We start from the raw sequence: 17,392 nt of genomic DNA, 5'->3' as shown, positions 1-17,392 counted from the left end.
AAGAAATCTGGGTTCTTGCTATTTGCCGTCTGGTTTTGGAAGCTGCAGTGTTGGGGCCCTGGGTTCAAGCTTTTCTCTACAACCATAGGGCAAGAAACTTACTTTAAAAAAACAAGAATGTGATTTTCAGAAAATAAAATGACTTAAGGAGCTGGTGCTTGACGAAGAACATCCAATCTCACTGTTCTCGTAATGAAATCACAACTGGCAACATTGCAGTTGTTAGTTATTAACAAAAATATATTTTTTCTACAAAATAACATACACCTTTACAAACAATGTGTTGGGAAAGGTGTTTGAACTAACTGCTACAGATATTTTTCTTGCAGTTCCTAAAACAATTGCATATAAAGTTTTAAATTACAGTGAAGGAACATCTTGATTAATGACATGAACATGTTGTGGTATTTTATCAGCATAAAAATCGGCAGCAGGTATTGTGTGTTTATTCAGAGCTCTCAGAGATCTCAGAGTCTGTGGGACATGCCTCCTATGAATAGAATCAGTCTGTTCCACCAAGTCCATTAGCACTCAGCGGACATCCCATCCAAATACCCTCAGGCCTGGAGACCATTTCTGGTCTCACCTCTGCTGACTGCTGTGTGTTTCAAAGCCCTTATTAGTGAGCAAGGCTTCGCACCATAACTCAGCACGCAGTTAAGTATCTTCCCCTCCCCCATAGGTGCCGACTCCACGGGTGCTCCGGGGCTGGAGCACCCACAGGGAAAAATTAGTGGGTGCTCTGCCAGCCAAGCTCTCCGCCCCGCCCCACCTCACCTCCTCCTCCACCTCCTCCCCCCCCCCCCCACAGTGTGCCGCGTACCCGCTCCTCCGCCTACCTCCCAGCCCTTGCCGCTGCCAAACAGCTGTAGCCAGCTCCAGGAGGGAGGGGGAGGAGCGGGAACGTGGTGCACTCAGGGGCGGAGGCGGGGATGGGGCGGGAATTTGGGGAAGGGGTTAGAATGAGGGCTGGAGGGGGCGGAGTTGGGGCAGGGACTTTGGGGAAGGGGTTGGAATGGGGGTGGGGCAGGGGGTACCGGGGGGTTGAGCACCCTCCGGCACCACTAGAAGTCGGCGCCTATGCCCTCCCCACCCCCTTTAACAAATGAGGTACAAGGCTCCTTGCTAGTAGAACAAAGGTCTCCACTGGGAAGCATGCAAGACTCACTCACTCAGCCTTGCAGAAAGGTTGTGCCAAATCTATGTGCTGGGCTACCCTTCCTCTAACCCACCACTGTTCTAACCACTAGGTCACACTCCTCTCCCAGACAGCCAGGACTAGAGCTCAGGATTCCTGAGCTTCTACATCCTCCTTCTGTCCAGCAATCGGGTATGTACTCCCCTGGCAAAGTGTATGCACTCCCCCTGTAGGGAGTGACCCAGACTAGAAACAAGTCGTTCCTTCAGCTCCAGCCACAGAGGTCTGTGCTAGGATGTGAAGGTCTAAACCCTGCTGTTGCCTGGGGAGGGGCTAATCGTTGCACGTGATGGCATTTTCCCCTGTTCGCTGTCTTTTAAAATGGCTTATTTAATTCACACAGTGAGCGAACATCCTGCAAGGCAGGTTTTATCATTCAAAATACTGTTGGAGCAAAAGGAAGGTATTCCGCTCTTGGTCACTTGTCACCAGTTTTGATGGCTTGTGTCACTCACTGACCGCTGTGGAGCATCGGATGTGTAAAATAATGGGGAAGATGAATTCCTGATGTCTCTGATCCTGGACATGCTGCTGGCTTTCACAAGGGACTTTTAAGGAGGGGGAAATTTTGAACTGTATCAAATGACTAACTCCAGTCTCTTTGCCTTTGCCATTATTTTCTTTGTGTTTGCTTATAGCCCAACCACTCTTCTTTGACCCAGCATTTACAGCTAGATTAATGAAGATACTCTGAACAGAAAATCAACAAACATTTTGTAGTGACATGTCAGAACAAGCCAAAGCAAGATAATCCTGTTTACTGACTAGGTGAAAGCAGTTGTCTACACAACCTACATAGGAGGTGAACATTTTAGAGCCAGACTGTAAATCATTGTTAATAATTAATGTAACAGTTAAGAGAAAAGGCTTCCTCATGACAGATAATTAAAGGACAATATGTGTTCTGTCACTTCCTAAAACTCTCTGGTATGGAACTAGTAAATAATTTAATTACAGCCATGAAGTCCTCTCTCCTGCTGCTCTTATGGGGGGCTGGTTTGCACTGCAGCCTCCTGCACCAAGCCCAGTGGCGGAGGATTCAGTGCTAAGGGGTGAGCCCAGCCTGGCTGGGATGCTCTGTAGTATAGTCCGACCCAGCCGGACTCCAGCCCCATTGCACGGGGTACTGTCTGTCTGCACAGGGCTATGGGCCAGAGTCCAAAGGGATGTAGACACTGAAGATGCAGAGAGGGGCTTCTGAAGACCCCACTAGGTGGCTAAGCAGACAGGGCACATAACTCCCATTGAGGTCAAGCACCATCATCCCTCTGGCACAGCTGGGACGCTGAGGCAGAGAGAATGTCAGCGGCAGAGCAAGGGCCTGACTGCTGCTCTCCAGGGTCCCAGCCCAGTGCTCCCTGGTGACATGGATTTTCCTCCCCTAGTAACCTTAGCTCCTGCCTGGGAACGCACTGCTCACAGCAACGCAGGCTTGGCCTGGGTACTAAAGCACCTGTTCAAAGCAAGATTTTGCTGATAGCAGATTCAGTGTCACTACTGCTCCAGGTCTCTCCAGCTCTGCACAGCTACAGTATGGCCAGTGCATTGCCCCCCACCCCCATGTGCTTGGCACCCAGTCTGAGCTGAAGGGAGCCCCTCTCTCAGGAAGCTCAGCAGCCTTGCCAATCCTGCCTTGGGCTCTGCTCCGCGGAGCCATCTGTCCACAAACAACATGGCACCACATCACTAACACACGTCACACAAGTCGCCAAACAGCCATCAGCTATAGCGTCTTTCTGTCATCACACACCTGGGCTGGAAGAGAACCAACGATTCAGGGTAACAGGTCCATATCTTATACTAGTGCCAGCCTGGTACAACCCCCTGAGCCATGCAGCCCAGGCCAGCTAAACTCTCACATGGCACTGTGGGACCTAAATGGCCCGGTAGGACTGGGACTGTTGTTTTTAGTGATGTCTCTCTCTCTGTAGCACTCTCATTTTAATCACTCTAGAGGAGAAGCATAGAATCATAGAATCATAGAATCATAGAATATCAGGGTTGGAAGGGACCCCAGAAGGTCATCTAGTCCAACCCCCTGCTCGAAGCAGGACCAATTCCCAGTTAAATCATCCCAGCCAGGGCTTTGTCAAGCCTGACCTTAAAAACCTCTAAGGAAGGAGATTCTACCACCTCCCTAGGTAACGCATTCCAGTGTTTCACCACCCTCTTAGTGAAAAAGTTTTTCCTAATATCCAATCTAAACCTCCCCCATTGCAACTTGAGACCATTACTCCTCGTTCTGTCATCTGCTACCATTGAGAACAGTCTAGAGCCATCCTCTTTGGAACCCCCTTTCAGGTAGTTGAAAGCAGCTATCAAATCCCCCCTCATTCTTCTCTTCTGCAGACTAAACAATCCCAGCTCCCTCAGCCTCTCGTCATAAGTCATGTGCTCTAGACCCCTAATCATTTTTGTTGCCCTTCGCTGGACTCTCTCCAATTTATCCACATCCTTCTTGTAGTGTGGGGCCCAAAACTGGACACAGTACTCCAGATGAGGCCTCACCAGTGTCGAATAGAGGGGAACGATCACGTCCCTCGATCTGCTCGCTATGCCCCTACTTATACATCCCAAAATGCCATTGGCCTTCTTGGCAACAAGGGCACACTGTTGACTCATATCCAGCTTCTCGTCCACTGTCACCCCTAGGTCCTTTTCTGCAGAACTGCTGCCTAGCCATTCGGTCCCTAGTCTGTAGCGGTGCATTGGATTCTTCCATCCTAAGTGCAGGACCCTGCACTTATCCTTATTGAACCTCATCAGATTTCTTTTGGCCCAATCCTCCAATTTGTCTAGGTCCTTCTGTATCCTATCCCTCCCCTCCAGCGTATCTACCACTCCTCCCAGTTTAGTATCATCCGCAAATTTGCTGAGAGTGCAATCCACACCATCCTCCAGATCATTTATGAAGATATTGAACAAAACCGGCCCCAGGACCGACCCCTGGGGCACACCACTTGACACCGGCTGCCAACTAGACATGGAGCCATTGATCACTACCCGTTGAGCCCGACAATCTAGCCAGCTTTCTACCCACCTTATAGTGCATTCATCCAGCCCATACTTCCTTAACTTGCTGACAAGAATACTGTGGGAGACCGTGTCAAAAGCTTTGCTAAAGTCAAGATACAATACATCCACTGCTTTCCCTTCATCCACAGAACCAGTAATCTCATCATAAAAGGCGATTAGATTAGTCAGGCATGACCTTCCCTTGGTGAACCCATGCTGACTGTTCCTGATCACTTTCCTCTCATGTAAGTGCTTCAGGATAGATTCCTTGAGGACCTGCTCCATGATTTTTCCGGGGACTGAGGTGAGGCTGACTGGCCTGTAGTTCCCAGGATCCTCCTTCTTCCCTTTTTTAAAGATTGGCACTACATTAGCCTTTTTCCAGTCATCTGGGACTTCCCCCATTCGCCACGAGTTTTCAAAGATAATGGCCAAGGGCTCTGCAATCACAGCCGCCAATTCCTTCAGCACTCTCGGATGCAACTCGTCCGGCCCCATGGACTTGTGCACGTCCAGCTTTTCTAAATAGTCCCTAACCACCTCTATCTCCACAGAGGGCTGGCCATCTCTTCCCCATTCTGTGATGCCCAGCGCAGCAGTCTGGGCGCTGACCTTGTTAGTGAAAACAGAGGCAAAAAAAGCATTGAGTACATTAGCTTTTTTTAGCAAGAACATTAGCATGTTCTTCTGCAATCTGCAGGGACGTCAGAAAGCTCTCAGGGGGTGTCTGACATCAGGGCTGTGCTAGGTAATGGCTTCTTGGCATTTCCAACAGGAGTTTTGTCAAACAAGATCCCTTGTATGGCGAATGCAAGAGACTGTGTCCTGCATTGCACATCCTAGCTCCCATCAGCTTTGGGCACACATGTCAAAGCAAAAATATTACCCTCGGCTAGGTGGAAAGAAACCTGACACATCTGACTCTTACAGATAAGCAAGGATTGTACCAGAGTTATCTCACCAGGCGACTCCATTAATAAGGCAGTGTGCCAAGGGGAAAGTGTGCTCCTTTCTAACCACAGTCTGTGGCTAGCCATCGACCGCACTCAGTGATGTGATGGCAAAGTGGGAGCTTTCGGTTGGAAATGATCAGGAACAGCCACTTGGCTTCTGCTTTCGAACTTCTCGTCGGCTCCACCCTAGCACCCATGGCGATATTGTCACACTGGGGTTCAGGAGCCAGGGGATTGTAAAGCAGTTGCTGGCAGTGCAAGAGGACAGAGAGGGGAATACAAGGAAACACATTTACACAACTAGGTCTCTTCGCACAGCAAATGTTTTGATTAATTTAGTAAAAGATCCATGTCCAGTGGAAACAGGCCATAGCTCTGCTAACCTGAATGCAAGGGCCTGATCCGTGCTAATCACTCGGCTGCCAGGTGTATGGAGTCAATCCTCTGGGCCCACTAAGCTCTCTTTGTCCTGCCAGGGTAGAGGGATCTCAGACCAACCCTGCATGGCTCCACCTGCCATGGGGAGCCAGGGACTGGCACACAGGAGTGGCAGGGGGTCCTGGGCATCCACATAGCCCTGGCAGGGACCAGAAGGGAGGATTGTCCTTGACACAGAGACAGACTCAGGAGAGGGGCAGGAGAGATTGGTGTAATGTAATGTTAACTGGCCACTCACTCCTGCTCGCTCACACCAGAGTCTGTGTGCAAATGAGCTGGTAACAGTATCCAGAGCTGACTAGAAACCATGTATTTTAGCCAAAATCTCCTTGACCTTCTGAACACATCATTTGGCTACTGAGTTGCAGTCTCACTAAGGCACTGACAGGCTAACATTTTTAAACAAGGATACAGGTAGGTGCCCCTATAAACCCAGCCTGGTTCCAGACATGCTGAGACCCCACAGTTCCTGAGTAGATCAATGTGGCTGCAGAGGCTCCCATCTCTGAAAATTAGGCCAGTATCCAGTGAGCTCAGAAGAAGACTTTCCCCTGAGTTCAGTGGGAGCTGGAGGAGGCCCTCAAACTGGCTATCTCTGGGCACCCAAGTATGAAGATTTTGGCCACAGTGCCTGATTTCAGAGGTGCTGAGAACCTACAACTCCTGTTTAAGTCAACGTGCCCCCTGGAGCTCAGCACCCCTGAGAACGGGGCCATTGTGCTAGGATATTCTGCAGCATCCACTTAGTTGAGGCCATTCTGGGCTCAGTCCTGCAAGGCACTGACCACCCTGCCTGGACAACCCCTTATCCCCAATATAACATGTAGGCATGGAATAAGAAATTGCCAGCCTCTAGCCTTCTTCCACATAGCAGTAAGCATGGAATCTATGGCTGTCTTTAGCCATGGGATGTGGAGATATGTGCCCAGCTTAATGCTTAGGGGGGTAAGCCACATCCTCCCTGTGATCCAGACACTGATTAAAGGCACTGTTATGGTTTTGGTTGGCTAGAAACCCAGCATTGTCTCTCTGAAAGCCTTTGGGACACCTTCAGTGCATTCCTTGTCCATTTCCTGGCCTTACCTGTGTGCTCCCAGCGCTGTCGACACAGGAAGCCATGTCCAAGGTCCACGGTTTGTGCAAAGCAGCTAAAGAGGGAGTGTCTGAGTGAGTTTGACAAGTGAAAGGTGAAAGCGCAACACAGCTTCCCGCCCTCATGGTCCGTGAAGGGGCTGTGGGGAGCAGATGAGGGGCCACGAAGGAAAAGTACAAAATATAGATCAAAGTGACGAGACTTCGGAAAGGCCTAAGATTCGTTACCGCTAGAGAGGAATACCACAGCTGCCGGGGACAGTCGATGAAACTCAGGCAGCTCCCATCTCCTGGATCTGTCTGGGAGAGTCATGTGAAGCTAAGCTGTAGTTACCCGTTCAGCAGCGGCTGGAAAGCTGGATAAAGAACTGGCTCCTCAGTGCTGCCTGAGATCTAAGTCTACATTGCAAGGCCCAATCCAGAAATGGGCTCTGCCATGGAAACCTCTGGCCTTCCGCGGGAGTAGGGGCTGCTGGGGAAGAGCAGCACAGGGAATCGGGTCAGGGCAGGGGGCTGGAGGAGAATCCCCAAGGTCTGCAGTATAGTCCTGAGCTGCTGAGTTTTAGAGGTATAATATCTGGGGGGGGGGGAGGAGGAGGGAAATGAACAGATTTCCCCAGTATTCCTAGGTAGGCAAAATACCAGTGATGGTAGACGATGGTGTAAGTGTTTCGTTTTTATTGCTCACACAGGAATAGCAGATCTAAATCATTCTACAGTGCTTGGACTTTGACCAAAGCAATGGGAAGGAAAAAAAGATCAAAATAAAACTGAGGGGTAGTATCCATTATCTGTGTGGTCATTTTCCAGGGAGATATTCAAAGCCTCTGATATTCCTGCTTCTTCTGACTTTGGCGCGTCCCCATGCTCTGTAAAAGAGAAAGAGCAAAGCCATTTCCATGTTGAGTGTCAAAGTATTTTCCTTAACTCCCCAGCTGCTGGAATCATGTGATCACTTGAGAATCTCAGCTTTTAATAAGAAAGAAAGAAAGAAAGAAAGAAAGAAAGAAAGAAAGAAAGAAAGAAAGAAAGAAAGAAAGAAAGAAAGAAAGGTTCCTATCCCTTTGTGCGGGGGTGTCCTCCACACACAAAGCCTGAAGGGGTAAATTAGGCCAATTAAGTTGCTTCTGGAGGAAAGCCAGGGACTGCTAAAGCCTAATTGCTGATGAAGTCCTGCTGGAGGAGGAGCTGGGCCAGGTTAATAAAGCCAGGAAGTTGGCAGCAGAAAGGGGGCTGTGGGGAAAGTAGTCTGTAGCCCTGTTCTGGGAGAGGGGATGCGTGTTTGGGGCTATGGCGTTTAGTCTACAGTTACTGCCTGGGAGGAGGGGGTTTGGACTGGCAAACCCAGAAATTGGGGGAACCAGAAGGTCAAGATCAGAAGTAGGAAGGTGTCCAGGAAAAGAGCAACAGGGTCTGAGGGAAGGCAGACCACAGTTGCAGGTACAGTGTCCCTGGGTGGGAACGTGGAGAAGTGGATGGACCCAGGTTCTCCTGTCAGCTACTAGGGAAGTGGCATGGACAAGGCAGTGGAGCTCAGACTCCCTAGGATGGCTGTTGGGAGATCTTTTGTTACCCTGGAAGGGGGGACTATAGTGACCTGACTGGAGGACTGAGTCCTGAAGAAGCAGCATCCTGTGTGCCAGAGAAAGAGGGAGACCATGGGCCAAGGAACCAACAGGAGGGAGTATCAGATCTGGAACCAGCTAATTCCCAGAGCAACCTGGTGGAGGTGCTCCAAGGGTGGGTAAATCCCATGACACCTTTATGTTTCTATGTGCACTGATTTGGGGGGCCTGACTCAAGATTTTTAAATGTGTGGGTGGGTGACCCTGCATAGCAGTGGCATATAAGATGCTGGCCTCTGGGTACATAGACATCTCCTTTGTATAGAAGGGTTACGTGCATGGGCTCAGCCTGCAATGAGCTCTGCATGGGGGGACTCCTGCCCCCGTGCAGAGACCTGGGAGGTCAGTGGGGGCCTGTGAAGGCACATGGGATCTTGATGCAGGATTGGGGCCTCAGGGCTTCTGGGCTCCAATGGAAGTCGATGGGCGTAGCAGGCACCCAGCACCTCTGACATGCTGGCCCTAAGGGGATGGTTTCAAAGCCCCTAGGGGAGGTGGATGTTCAGTTTCTATCAATGTCAATGGGAAATGGGCACCCAAATCCCACAGCCAGTTCTAGGAATTTCAGCTCAAATCTCCAGGTAGTCCCCTGTGGAATAAATATGAAGGGCCTGATATCAACAGCCCTAAGTTCCAGTGAGTTCCTTGTGAGCCAGGAAGGGGCCCAGGTAATACAGGGACACTGTCATCTCTGTAGCTGTCCCACGGGGCACCTATGGGGAGAAGCCCTGGGCCCCAGAATCTCCACACCTGCCATTTCCAGACTGCGCTGGTGACGAATGGGTTCCTCTTGGGACTGGACTTGGTGGGATCCCCTTCTTGTTGCCCAGTCCCCTGCTCAGCTCAGCTCTGCACTGACTGTCTGGGACATCCCTGTTGGGGAGACCTGCAGGGTGGGGAAATTCCCCAAAGGCCTAGACAGAGCCATCAGCTCCACTCCCGCCTTGTGGCCAGGGAAGCAGGGCCTTCCCAGGGGCTACCGTTTGGAACAGACTGGCTCAGCAAGCGGGATGCCAGGAGCTTGCTGCAGCTTTGTCACTGCTGTGTACAAATGCAGGCTTGAGCAGGGAAGAGGCTCTGCAGCTAGCCAGAGGCAAAGACCCATTGCCTGGCTGGGCAGTTCCTCTGCTCCCAGAGGATGCACCTAGGGGCGAGTTCTCTGGAAACGTGCTCTGATCTGAAGGGGGAGGGAGAGCTCAGTGGTTTGAGCATTGGCCTGCTAGCCCAGGGTTGTGAGTTCAATCCTTGAGGGGGCCATTTAGGGATCTGGAGCGAAAATTGGGGATTGGCCCTGCTTTGAGCAGGGGGTTGGACTAAATGACCTCCTCAGGTCCCTTCCAACCCTGATAATCTATGATCCCAGAGGGTCTCTAACCACTTACCTACTGGATGCAGAGTATCCTCGGCTGGGGGGCCCTCCACGGCCTCCTGCTGAGTCCCACCAGACAGCTCTTGAGCCACAGATAAGGCGGGCTCCTCCTCATGGTGCTCTGGAGATCCCTGTGCTTTCTCTGGGGGTTCCTTCTCCACCTCCTCTTGCACTTCAGGCTGAGGCTCCAGCTCTGTATCCTGCTGTCGGCCTCTTCTTCCAGCTCCTCGGCCCCTCTTTGGCCCTTTGCTCTTTCCCCGCTCTCTGTCGGGACAGTACAGCGTCTCGCACAGCGCCGTGAACCAGGGGACAGCCCTCCCAGGCACAAAGGAGAGGGAAGCCCCAGCTGCCAGGCACTGTCAATGGGAGCTGGGTGTTGGGCTCCCCTATGCAGAGCGCTTTGTCAGCGTAGCTGTACTCTGCTAGCAAAGAGCTCCTACTGTGGACACAGCTAGGCCAGTAGCCCTCAGCACTGTCGCTGGTGCAGCTTATTCCAGCCACTCCTCTTCTCCCCCCGCGTGCGTGCTTCTCCCCCCGGCCCCGGCCCACGCATCCTGAACTCTGCTGGCAGAAGTGCAGTTCTGCTGCTATAGCTGGCAGCGCTAGGGGCTTTGGCTGGCCCAGCTGCATCCCTCGCAGGCCACAGAGCGGCGCTGGCCAGAGTCTGTCGCTAGACCTGGCCTGGGCCTTAGTGCCTCTCCCCTTTGTCTCTGTAACCCAGAAGTGGGCAAACTTGCTATTCTGGGTGAGAAATCGCTGCCTGGGAAAATAATGCACCGTGGCCAGCACAGCCTTCCCTATGGATTGATGCACACAGCTGGTGAATTCTGAGCTTGCCAGGGTAATAGGGGCTCATGCCTAAAGCCAAGTGTCTTGCCAGCAGTCTGACACAGGGGCTTGCCGGAAGCCTCCACCTAGGTGGGTCCAGGGCTTAGCCCCTTCTGAGCGGGGCCTGAAGCCATGATGGAATGTTGGGAACAGCTGTTCAGATCTTAGAAGTGAACTGAGAAATAGTGTGAGAGACAGGGCAATATCCTGGACAAATCTTATTGAATTACATTTATGTATCCATGTGGGCCAGGGATTGTCTGTAATTCCATGGGGGAGGGGGAATCACAGCCCTCCAGGAACTAACCATGGGAGCTGAGTAAGCAAAGTCACACCTCCAGAGCAGTACCACCAACTGGAGAGAGGCTTACACATACTGGTTCCAGCTGGATTCTCCAGGGACCAGCAGCCAAAGAAAGGACTTCAGGTTAAATATCCTGAGTTTAAACTGACTCAGGGCCTTCTTCCTGATCCAGTAAACGGACCAGACCTCTGGTCCCAAGGGGCCCCCAGTCCTTTGGGAAGAGTCGGAAGGAATTTAGCCTACTGAGACCGCATAAGACTGAGAGGGCTTGTTCTGAGCTGAAGCTGGGGTGAAGTTCTGACAGCAGGAAAATCCTTCAGTGGGGTTTGAAGGACTTGCTGGAGTCAAGGTGATCTCTGGTGAGCTCACTGGCATGTGTGTAGGTTCTTTTCCTGTTTTCTCTGGCATGCTTTCACCTTAAGAATAAATGTGCTTGCTTAGGCAGAGCCGTGTGGTAACTTAACTATGGCAATTACCCTGTTTGCCATCTCTGAGGAGAAAAGTCAAGAAGGCTGCGTAGGCCGCCAGACGGCTGGGGATCTCCCAGTGTAGGCAGGGAGCTGTGCAGTCTGGTCAGGAGGGAGAAAGATGGCTGGGAAGCTGGGAGCCTACAGTGGGTGCCCTTGCTGGGCCACAGCAAGGGAAAACAGGGGCAGGTGCCCTGAGCTGTGATGGTGCGGTCACCAGAGATAGGGCTAGATGGCCCAGTCCAGAGCAAAGGAGCAGCCCTGAGAGGCAGCGTGACTCTCACCCACCCCGAATCACAATTCCTCCTTCCTGCCCAAGGTCTCCCACAGCTGCCGAGTTTTATGTGGTGCCATGTCTGACAGTTTATGCAAATTATTTAATGAGCTACTTTGCATAGGCACAATCTGCCTATCACAATAAGTGCCAGCTTATGGTCAACACACTCTGCCTGGAGCAGTGGTGGGAGATAGGACATGGAGCTGCACACCACTTGGCAGCTCCGAGGCTGGGGCAGGTGGAGGGGTGGGTAGGCTGGAGGTGTCTGGGGCGCCAGAGGAGGTGGGGATGGTGCTGAGGTGTCTGGGTCAGTGGGGGCTAGAGGGTAGATGAGGAGGCTGATGTGTATCAAGCCCTACCTGGGGGCTGGCAGGGGACTAGGGCTGTCTCTGGGGGCTGGTGGGGGGATGTCTGCATGAGGGAGCCTGGGGCTAGTATTGAGCCCCTTTACTTTCTGTCCACCAGCCTGGCCACCTGCTGCAGAAGAGCCCCATTGCTCGTATGGCATGATCTGGAGCCCTACGGTATGCAGCACCCTGGGTAAAACCCCATGGCCGCGTTGGCCAGCGGGTTGGCTTTCCCCCATGTGCTCTGTCAGTGATCCCTGAGCCCACCGGGACGTGTGAATGTTTGACCAGCAGAAGATTTGGATCTGTGGGTCCTTTCTTTACTTGTGCTCCTCCCCTGGGCAGTAGTGCGTAGCGGCGTTCATTGCACTTACCACTGCACATGTTCAAAGGGACAGGGCTAGACGACTTGGCCTTCGGGCCCCACCCTGAGCCAGGGGTGGCGTGTAGGTGGCATCCCACGAGTAGCCCTTGGAGGAGAGTTACAGCCCTGCAGCTCTCAGTGGGGGTTCATCTCTCACCCAGCACCAGCTCAGCTGTGCTGGATCAGACCCCAGGCTCTGCCCACTTCCCGCTCTGCCAGAGGGGACTCCCCATAACAGTGCAAAGGGGTTCTTCTGCCACCCACCCCTATGTGAGCACATAGTCCAAGTCACAGTGTAGCAGGTGACCATTCCCTGTATACAAGGGGTGCTTCCCTGTCACTAAGATAAAATTTCCCCAGGGTGTAAGTATAATTTACCCCAGAACCCACTGGACAGTATCTTTCTCCTGTGCCTCCGCTTTCCTTTTCCTCAGCAGCTCTCGGTCTCTCAGGCGGCGTGTGATGGCCTCTACAAGAACAAACCAAGTGTAAATGTGGTGCCATGACTGAAGACTAACCTGTGATAAGTCTTCCTGGCGATGACAGGGACACAGCAAGGTGAGTCGAGTGGGAGCACCCTGGGGTGGGGCCTGCTAGTGGAAGGGAGTCGCCTCAGCCAGACAGCGAGCTATCATGTAAATAACACCCGGGACAGAAGTGCACTAGAGGCCACAGATAAGGGGCAAGTGATCACATCCTTCATGCTGCAAATAACACCTTAATGAAAGCAGATGGCTTTGGGGATGGACTGGACATGCCCAGCTTCTTGGACAATAGCTCCCACATGGCAGCAGTGGGTCCTGCGTCCAGAACATTGTCTCCCATTAAATCATTGCATAGCAGCTAGTTGGAAAGCCTGCAGGCTGTTAACCCAAAGCCCGTTGGATTGGCAGGGTGACATTCAGTCTCTCCCTTCCCTTGTCTGTTAGTTAGTCCCACCCTTGGCTCCCTCGGCTCTGAGTGAGCCTGGACATGTGGTGTTACCTCCCTCTGAGTTGAATTTGCTATTTGAAGGCTCATGTATGTATTGCTCATCTGTACTTGGAGAGCTGCCAGGTATTCATGAATCCCAAGGTTTACCCTGTTTTACCTACACGGAGTATTCATTGTGGCCTAGTGGATACACACTGGTGGCCTGGGACTCATCAGACCTGCATTCTAATCCCAGCTCTGGAACTGGCTGCTGGGTGACCCTGGGAAGTCTCATTCTTTTTTGAATGCAGTTCAAAGAGAAGTTCGTGGAGGGTAGGTCCATCGGTGGCTATTAGCCAGGTGGTCAGGGATGTAATCCCATGCTCTGGGTGTCCCTAGCCTCTGGCTGCCAAAGCTGGGAGTGGGCGACAGGGGATGGATCACTCACTGATTGCCTGTTCTGATCATTCCCTTTGGGGCACCTGGCACCGGCCACTGTCAGAAGACAGGACACTGGGCTAGATGGACCTTTGGTCTGCCAAGTGTGGCCATTCTTACTTCCTGTCAGTAATGACACTGACCTCCTCTACAAAGTTCTTTGAGATCTACTAGTGAGAGGAGCCAGGGATCCCTATCTGACAATCTGCAGTAGGTGCTCACATGTGGCTCTTCTCACAGCTCCTCTCCTGTGGAAGGGCCAGATCCCGCGAGAGGCGATGCACCCTGGCCCGGATCTGGCAGTACGGGAACGCACTCACACAGCTCAGTGGGCGAGCAGTCCTGATGGGGGCAGGGAGAGGCTCACTTAGGAGTGAGTTCCCGGGCTTTGTTGGCACAGGGCCGGAGTGCTTGGCACCTGGCAGGACTGAGGCCTAATGGGTTTCAGCCAGTCAGGGAACAGGAACATTCCTGTCCGACAGGGCTGAGCACTCACTGCAGGGAATAATGACAGTCACAGGGTATGTCTGCACTGCGATTAGACACCTGCACTGGTTGGCCCATGCCAGCTGGCTCGAGCAAAGGGGCTATGCCATTGTGATGTTTAGGTTTGGTCTGGAGTCTGGGCTCTAGGACCCTGCAAGATGGGACCGTCTCAGAGCTCCAGCTGCAGCCTGAGCCTAAATGTCTACACCACGATGAAACAGCCCGCAGCCCAAGCCAGCCTGAGTCAGCTGGCACGGGCCAGCTGCAGGGTCTGATTGCACTGTAGATGCACCCAGAGTGACTCCATGGGCTGAAGGCTGTTTGCAGAAAGGAGGACACAATTCCCCACTGTGCAGGGCCCAGCACAAGACCCCAGTTAAACCCTGTGTGAAAGGCTCCAGTGGGCACAGGGCCAGGCACATCACCCATTCATGAGTTAGTCCTCACTGCCCCTGTGGTCTGGTGGTTTTGGGCTCTGACTTGCCCAGTGTCACATGGCTGGCCAGTGGTAGAGCTGGGGACAGAATTCAGGGCTGAAACCCTAACGCCTGCTGTCCATGGCAAAACTCCTATTGACTTCACTGGGGCCAGGATTTCCACCCCGATCTCCTAAACCCCAGCCCCAAAGTTATCCTTGTGGTACAGACACCTGCCCACTAGGAACACCGAGTCACCGAGTTGTGGTAACTTGGTCCGTATGTACATGCCTTGTTTCTCCCTCCCTATGCCTCAGCTGCGAGTGCAACACAAACAAGGCTCATGGCAGAGCTGCTAGCATACTCCTTTGCTGAGACTCAGAGCAGCAGATGTGCCATGCAGGCAGAAAAAACCGCATCTCTAGCAAGGGACTGTGTGAAGTCAGGAGTAAGGAATGAGGCATGCAATATACATTTAAAAGAATAAATGAGTTGTGACTTTCATAATTTCAAACAGACCTGCACAACAGCATTCCTGAATACACACTAAACTAAAGACAGACAACTGTTCTAAATAATTACACCTTTCAGCCAACAGCCTCAAAGCACATTAATGCATTAAGCTTCCCAAACAAGCCCTGGGAGAACCAGGAAGGGCTGTTATCACCAAATGGAGAAACTGAGGCAAAGGGACTTAGTCACAAGGAATCTGACTATTCTGGGAATAGAACCAGCATCTCTTGACTGCCCAGCTGGTGTGCTAAGCCAAGAATAGCCTTCTCTGGATCGGTAACTCTGAACAGGAGAGAATAATGAGAAATTAATGCTGGGAATGCTGCTTTCATGTGCTTTGGATCCCACCCTGAGCTGAGCACCAGGCTCCAGAATTACCATTACTACAGTAATGCCTGAATGCCTCCTCATGCTGGGCCCCATAGAGACCCAGTAAGAGACAGTCCCCATCCATGAGAAGCTCATGATCCAAACAGACAAGACGGAAGGGGTGGGGGATCACAATGTGATTCAAAATGTGTAATAGAAAGAGGACAATATGTAGTAAGGGGTGTGTGCCGTAGCCTGATCGTTGTATACAAGGCAGAGGCTGCCGTTAATTCTCAGCACATGAACGTTGTGAAATATCCCTTCTAAATGTATAAAATGCCATATTGACAATCCCTAATAACAATGCCCCTCCAAAGGAATTACTTTAGGGACATGCCATGGCTTTCAGTGATCAGTGGATAACCTGTTGTCTGCCAAATAGTAAAGCAGCAGGAGATTTGCTGAGAAGACTGGTTATGTTGAAAGGTAGAAGGACGCTCGCAGGGCTGATGGGATGAATTCACTGATGGTTATTAAACCAGGATGCATTTAGCTGGTGACGCATGTTATACTTTGCCTGTGTAATCGAGATCAACTCCTTATTTCTTTTTGCGAGCTAAGAGACTGTCAAAACTTGCTGAGAAACAAACTCTGAGAAAAATATTCTAGGCTAAGTGTAATAAAACCTGGGCCACCTTTACACACCAACCTAAGCAAATTGTTTTTGACTGATCAGTCCGAGACCTCCAGCCCATCTTTTGTTGCTCTAAGAGAGGACTGAACGGCTGATAAGCAGACTGACGAGGGTTTGCATGCATTCTATTATCCACAGTCCCCAGATGTTGGCATTTGAAGTCTGGTGTATGAAGTCCCCCTATTGCTTGTGGGAGGCCTGTTTAAACTGGAATGGCAAACTGTCTTGTTGCTTAAAATACCCTGGGATCTCTGATTTCAGCTGCATGCTTGCAAACCCTCCCCCTGCAGAGGTTTCACTACGCACCTGATTCCAAGACCTGTGTGCAGGTAAAAGCAATAACTTAGATGGGTTTCACAGCACATGGCAGTGCTTTGCATTGACCACCTCACTGACAGGACAGAAACCTGATGCAAAATGCCCATATTCTTTAACAAAAGAAGACTGATACACACAGTAAAGTCCAGATCAAAGAGGCATAAAATTCTATATAGCCCTACTGGGTATTTGTAATGGCACAGGATTCTGACCGCTCTGAGAAGCATTTCCAAATGCTTGTCCCCTTTGCAACAATGAGAAAAATAACCTGACTGTTGTTTTGTGCAGGGCAATCATCTGTTTCTTCCATACTCTGTATACCAAGCATCTACTGTAGCTTACATACATAGTTTTGATCATTTAACTCTTTTTTGGTATGCTATTAGTATGCAGTTTTATCTCCTTTCTGCTAAGAAATCTAGTGACGCATTAGACTATAACAAGCTCCCGTTCCACCCGTCATGGCATTAACTTGGTAATGTTACCTGGCACAGTGTGTTCCTCTCTGGCTGGTGGAGGCTGCTGGGAAGATTCCGAGTAAGGATGGTCCTTTTCTAAGCCCTCCATTTTTCTTTGCTGTTTGTTGCTGGGCTTCTGGGTTTTAACTAAAAAGCAGCTTAGCTGTGCAGTAAGGGCCTCGGGAGTTAGGCTACATACTGCAAAAGGAGTAGTTAGAGAAAAACACAGCCCGCCCACGCAACATGGCTTATCTGGCCTGGCCACTGGTCTGGTACTGCTGTTCTTCTTATCATGTCACAAAGCTGGGGGAGCCTGGGCTCATGTCCTGTCGTCTTGCTGCAAAGGAACATTAGTGTGCTTCTTCACGACTGGTGCTCCTCAAACAGGAAGTTGAGAGCGGCTGATGCTGTTGTGTGTAGAGACCCTCTTGTTTAATAAGGTGTGGGGAGGGAACTAAGCAGTCCCTTCTACTTGCCCTTCTGCCTCTCGCATCAAATGGCAGCAAGCCCAACACAAAGGAGGCATTGCCCCAGGCAGAGGGCTCTCGTTTGAGGTCTTAAGTGGGACATA

At 51.3% G+C, this 17,392-nt stretch overlaps 1 protein-coding gene across 2 annotated transcripts; it reads right to left on the bottom strand.

Annotated features, from left to right (window-relative positions):
• Window positions 1-7,356: 7,356 nt before the first annotated feature.
• On the bottom strand, window positions 7,357-17,177 carry HEMGN (hemogen). 2 transcript variants are annotated; one of them, XM_074953719.1, is made up of 4 exons: window positions 16,849-17,177; window positions 12,656-12,746; window positions 9,704-9,954; window positions 7,357-7,565 (listed from the first exon to the last, which is right to left on the bottom strand). In XM_074953719.1, exons 1-4 carry the CDS (start codon window positions 16,928-16,930, stop codon window positions 7,456-7,458), a joined length of 534 nt encoding a protein of 177 aa, XP_074809820.1. In that variant the 5' UTR covers window positions 16,931-17,177; the 3' UTR covers window positions 7,357-7,455. The 2 variants fall into 2 exon arrangements, with proteins under 2 accessions (XP_074809820.1, XP_074809821.1); XM_074953720.1 differs by having other exon boundaries at window positions 7,363-7,565; window positions 12,668-12,746; window positions 16,849-17,174.
• Between the last annotated feature and the right edge of the window lie 215 nt (window positions 17,178-17,392).

Source organism: Natator depressus, chromosome 5, assembly GCF_965152275.1.
Source record: "Natator depressus isolate rNatDep1 chromosome 5, rNatDep2.hap1, whole genome shotgun sequence".
In the NCBI taxonomy this organism is placed as follows: domain Eukaryota; kingdom Metazoa; phylum Chordata; order Testudines; family Cheloniidae; genus Natator; species Natator depressus.
Note: the sequence above shows the minus strand (reverse complement) of the source record. Positions and strands in the feature narration are given on the sequence as shown.

Excerpts from the sequence above, each read along its gene's own strand:
- HEMGN (XM_074953719.1), bottom strand. The coding sequence starts at position 16,930 with ATGGAGGGCTTAGAAAAGGACCATCCTTACTCGGAATCTTCCCAGCAG. Across the intron at positions 12,747-16,848 it reads AGAGGAACACACTGTGCCAG|AGGCCATCACACGCCGCCTG; the intron begins GTAACATTACCA and ends TTGTTCTTGTAG. Across the intron at positions 7,566-9,703 it reads GGATACTCTGCATCCAGTAG|AGCATGGGGACGCGCCAAAG; the intron begins GTAAGTGGTTAG and ends TCTCTTTTACAG.